Source organism: Camelina sativa, chromosome 5 (assembly GCF_000633955.1).
Source record: "Camelina sativa cultivar DH55 chromosome 5, Cs, whole genome shotgun sequence".
Taxonomy (NCBI): Eukaryota; Viridiplantae; Streptophyta; class Magnoliopsida; order Brassicales; family Brassicaceae; genus Camelina; species Camelina sativa.
The window spans coordinates 20,503,449-20,508,705 of NC_025689.1; the positions used below are offsets into that span (position 1 = coordinate 20,503,449).

Genomic DNA, 5,257 nt, shown 5'->3' on the forward strand with positions numbered 1-5,257 from the left:
ATAAGAAACATTGTAAGCAAACACATTGGGAGAGATCTGATCATGCTTCATCTGATTAAACAATTCTAAACCCTCACCTACATCGCTCAATTTCAAGACTGCTTAAAGTGCTTACTCATACATGAACTTGCTTGAATTCCAATTTTTTTAGGCATCACATCCTGAAATTCAAGAAATCTTTCATGAATTTTGTGAATTTTTCTTGTAGCAAATTCAATCAGAGTTATCTCAACAACAATTAACTTGTCTAATAGAAACATTGACAATCTTATAGTGGAGAAACATTGTACAAATACCAAAACAATACAAAAGGTTTCATAACCATCTTACATGTCTAACAACAAACTCAACACACTTCTTGAAATTATCCAAAGAAAACTGATGTATACATAGAGGACTGATGTGTTCTCACCTCATAATGTGCAAGCTGCAAAGAGTTGTGTTAAAGAACCAAACCAGTGATTCATTCAATCTTAAGATTACTCTTCAAACTATATTACTAAACAATGAACAATCACAGAAGCGTAGAATCTTAGCTAGTGTTACTTATTTTCAATCTATGATACGGACATTAGTTCATAGAGAGTTGTTGTGAAAAGCAGAAATTTTCAAAACTAACCACTAAATGTTGCTAGAATCAACGAATCTAACAAGCCTAGGTCTACACTCATCACCCAAGCAAATCCTTGCTTACCATCACGCTCTTCTTCTCACTAAATCTGACTGTGATCCCTGTCCATCAGTTTATCCTCCGTCGGTGATACCCAACCCAACAAATCTCCACCGGATAATAATCCTCGATCCTTGGCCCACCGATCACAACGTTCTTCGTCACATCGGAAACGAAGCCAAATCGGAGATGGAGTTTGGTGGTCAAGTAGGTGTCGTAAGGGAAAACGACACGGCAGGTGGTGGAAGACGATGAGTAGTTACGATTGCAGGTGTCGATGTTGATTGAATCGAGAGGAATCGATCACCGGCGGCGGCGAAATCGACAATGGAAAGAATCAGAGAATAATCGAGAAGTTGGATTTTGGAATATAAAATAAAAATTAATAATTTTAGTGTTCCTTTAATATTTAATTAGAGATTGTGTGCTAATTTTGGAAAATATGAGAGTGTGTGCTAAGATTGGAAGAAAAACTTAAAACTGTGCTATTTTTGAGAATTGCCCATTATTTAATACATATCAGCAATTTCTGACGTGACGACGCAATTTTTTTGATGTGGTAATGACATTCTTTGTAATTACGTTTTTCCTTATAATGTGAAACAAGGACAATATAAAAAATAAAATAAAAATTTTATATGGTTCTGATAATATTATCTAATTTGTATGATAACTGAGTAAATCTCCCAAAAAAAATTACTATCCCAAATTATATAAAAATATAACTGAAATATGATAGTAATAAAAAAAAATTATATAGTTCTGATAATATTATCTAATTTGTATGATAACTGAGTAAATCTCCCAAAAAACAATTACTATCCCAAATTATATTTCTTCAACTCTATCGTTTATTTGCTGTTTTTGCAAAAAAAAAAACCATAAAATAACAACATGACGACAAAGAAAAAATAAATATCTCTACCTCTTCTCTATATATATATATTAGTTCGTAAGATGCTCTCCAACAACTCTACTTTGTCAGACCATATGCATCAGCATACCCAGATGGCGTCCCACCTAATAAAACATTTAAATTTAAATGGAAATGAAAATAATATGAGAGGAACGTATCTACACACGCGACGTTTTTTCATCAGTCCTTGAAGACACGTGGCGCGGGCTTATTGCTTCGTGGAATTAGGGTGAGGGTGAACCAAAAAAAATTGTTGGGTCGCGATATTTTTCCTCTCCATCTCTCTTTCTTTACGCTCTCTCTCTCTCGAAGGCGATTTGATTCTTCCTGGTGATTTCTCTGAAAATTGGGTGAAGCAAAGGCTAATCTGCCGTCAATCGGTTGCAATAGGAAGAGGTTTGTGTTCTTCCCTGGTTTCCTTCGTTTCCTTTGATGATTTTCTTTTTTTGATGTATTATCTTTTTCTGTTTAAGGCGATTGTTTATGTGATTCAAAAGTTTTGTTTCTGATATTTGATTCGATTGTTCTCTATCTCTATGTATATGTTCTATTTGATTTTAATTTCGAATTAGGGTTTCTTAATATGTTTAGGTTTTGGATTTAGGGTTCGATTTAGGGATTCGTTTTAGTTTTTAGGGGTTTTGCTTTAGGGATTCGATTTAGATTTTAGGGGTTTTGATTTAGGGATTCGATTTAGTTTTTAGGGGTTTTGATTTAGGGATTCGATTTAGTTTCTCCCTGATTTTAGTTTATGATTTAATAAATATCTTAAAATTGTTTCTAATTCTTTGAAATATATTTGGGGATGCAGATTGATTGTTTTATGTCGTATTGCGCTTACTTGTTGTGAAACTTGATTGTTTTATGTTAAACCGAGTTTAACATTGCACTTGTTTGTTTGTTATGAGTTTCCTTAGCCACACGTAAAGGAAGCCTCACATAAAGATAAATCACAGAACAAGTAGCAAACAATCTCCCTGTCAAAGGTAAATAATCGATTCTATTAGCATCAAAAATGTTGTGGTATCATTTTTTGATTTGGTTGAGTAGTTCATATGTTTTGTATCTTTAGATTCGTCAAGTGTATTTTTAGACTAGTTCATATGATTTGGTAGACAAGTTCATATGTTTTGTATCTTTAGATTGGTAGACTAGTTCATATGTTTTGTATATTTAGATTGGTAGACTAGTTCATATGTTTTGCTACTTATATAAAGCTGCGAGTATATGTAATGTTGCATTTGCATTAATATATGTAACTAAAGCTAGTTATATAAAGCTGCGAGTATATATATTGTTGCATTTGCATTAATATATGTAACTGACAGTATAACTAAGTTTGTGTAACTAAATGTTTCAATAATGTAGTTGGTGTACTTGATGTTTGTTGTCATAAATTGTGATTAGACTTAGGTAGTTGAAGCTTTGGTCATAAATTGTGATTAGACAAAGCTTTGGTCATAAAGTAGGTAGTTGAAACCATACTTTCTTGGTTCCTTGTTTCTTCTTTTAAAAACGAAACCATACTTCCCTCTTTTCCTAATCATCTCAAACTCTTTCCTTGTTTCTTCCTTGTTTCTGTTTCTTGTTTCCGTTTCTTGGTTCCTTGTTTCTTCCTTGTTTCTGTCTCTCGTTTCTGTTTCTTGGTTCCTTGTTTTTTCTTTTAAACACGAGACCATACTTCCCTCTTTTCATAATCATCTCAAACTCTTTCCTTGTTTCTTCCTTGTTTCTGTTTCTTGTTTCCGTTTCTTGTTTCTCAAACTCTTTCCTTGTTTCTTCCCTCTATGAGTTATTACAATACATTCAGCCAGTCCAATAGTTATTTAGATCTTCTCAACAGTCAAGGAGAGCCCCTTAACCAAGAAAACTCTTCTTCCGAAATACCTCCATGGAGCTCTCAAGATTCCCCGGATGTACCTCTTTCTCAAGAGGCACCTGCGAGGAAGGAAAGGAAGAAGTGGAATCCGGCTGACGATGAAATTCTGATCAGTGCTTGGCTGAATACTTCGAAGGACCCGATCATTGCTAATCAACAGAAGGGAGGAAGCTTTTGGCAAAGGGTTAAAAAATACTATAGAGAGTCTCCTCATGCAAGAGCCAAGGGTGAACAGGGGCTGAACATAAACTGCAAACAGAGGTGGTTCAAGATCAATGAGTTCACTAACAAATTCTGTGGGGCATATGCAGCTGCAGAGAGACAAAACAGTAGTGGACAGTCTGAGCACGATGTATTGAAGGTCGCTCACGAGAGAATACTTCGCCGACTATAATACCAAGTTTACAATGGAGCATTGCTGGTGTTTGCTAAGGTTTGAGCAGAAATTCCTTAACCAAAACGTGATCAACACCCCCTCACCTTCATCCAGAACAAAGAGGAAACCAGTTGAATCAGCTTCACAATCCGATGCAACCAATACTGAACAAGACTCGGAGATACGGCCCCAAGGTATCAAGGCTGCCAAGGCGGATAGGAAGAAAGGTCAGGGAAAGGCTCTTGCTGAGTACACGAGCATGTGGGAAGTCAAGAGGGTGGATATGGCTGAAAAGGAGAAGCTACAGAAGCTTGCCATACTAGATACAATTCTTGCCAAACTGGAGCCACTTAGTGCAGCTGATCAGCTTATAAAGGATAAGATAGTGGCACAATATTTTACAGATTGATGTATTCACTTAAGAAGCAACTTTGTATTTCTAAATGTAGTAGAACAAGTTTGAATTTCTGTTTCAGTATTAAATTATGTGTTCTCTTCGTTATCTATCAATTTATGTGTTCTCTTTGTCAACCTTCGTTGAGTATGAAAATAGAGTTTGTTTCGTGTATGAGTATTATTAGTTTAATGTTATAACTGTTCTTGAATAATGTTATCTGTTAATGTTATACAACTGTTCTTGAATAATGTAACTCTAATATGTCTGTTCTTGGTGCTTTCCAGGTAAAGTATCCGATGGGCCAAGACTACAGCTACTCTCAGCCTGATTCCTCAGATGAGTATGATAGATATTCGCAGGACACTGAGGAGAGGGAAGTAGAAGCTTTGATTCGGATGGATGAGGCTGAGAGTAACTTACTCAACACTCAGGCGACTCTATACCCTCCCCAACCTGAGGTTGAATTCGGATTCCCCAAGGTATGTTACTGTGGTGGTCAGCCTATTCTATCCTCAAACGAGAACAGAAGGTAAGTGGTTTAACATTGCCATATTATTAAGTGATTTCCAATGTATTAACCTGAGGTTGAATTGATTTACGATGTTGTATATGTTAATGCAGGTTCTTCACATGTGGGAATGTTGATGATGGCGATATGCATATCCACAAGTGGTGGGATGCAGCAGTCATGGAGGAGATAAGTGAGATGAACAGACAACGTGAACTGCTGACGGAGAAGGTAGATAGCATCACATTCGCGTGTGACTACGACTCACACATCCGTAATGAAACTGAGCAGAAAATAGCCCAGTTAGAGAAGATAGTGTTTGAGCAAGGGAAGAGCAGAAATAAGTTTAGATATTAATGTTACATAATTAATTTTCTTATATTTTTAATATTAATGTTATATGTTTTATTTGAATTAAAATTTTAATATGATTTTACTTCTTAATTTACATAATTAATTTTTAAAATAAAAAATAATATTATTTTTTTCAGGGGACCAATTGTGAGGGACA

The 5,257-nt window shown here is 35.4% G+C and overlaps 2 protein-coding genes across 2 annotated transcripts; both read left to right on the plus strand.

Moving 5' to 3' along the window:
- On the plus strand, positions 1,685–5,103 carry LOC104789431. Its single transcript, XM_019245337.1, has 4 exons — positions 1,685–1,982; positions 2,495–2,572; positions 4,523–4,767; positions 4,860–5,103. The coding sequence occupies exons 3-4, from the start codon at positions 4,535–4,537 to the stop codon at positions 5,101–5,103; spliced, it is 477 nt and encodes a 158-aa protein (XP_019100882.1). The 5' UTR covers positions 1,685–1,982; positions 2,495–2,572; positions 4,523–4,534.
- Positions 3,374–4,250, plus strand: LOC104789430. The gene is made up of 2 exons (XM_019245336.1): positions 3,374–3,826; positions 3,909–4,250. The coding sequence occupies exons 1-2, from the start codon at positions 3,374–3,376 to the stop codon at positions 4,248–4,250; spliced, it is 795 nt and encodes a 264-aa protein (XP_019100881.1).

Bases quoted from the DNA above. Each gene is read 5' to 3' on its own strand.
- LOC104789431 (XM_019245337.1), top strand. From the start codon at position 4,535: ATGGGCCAAGACTACAGCTACTCTCAGCCTGATTCCTCAGATGAGTAT. The intron at 4,768-4,859 runs GTAAGTGGTTTA...ATGTTAATGCAG, and splicing joins TCCTCAAACGAGAACAGAAG to GTTCTTCACATGTGGGAATG.
- LOC104789430 (XM_019245336.1), top strand. From the start codon at position 3,374: ATGAGTTATTACAATACATTCAGCCAGTCCAATAGTTATTTAGATCTT. The intron at 3,827-3,908 runs GTCGCTCACGAG...AGGTTTGAGCAG, and splicing joins CTGAGCACGATGTATTGAAG to AAATTCCTTAACCAAAACGT.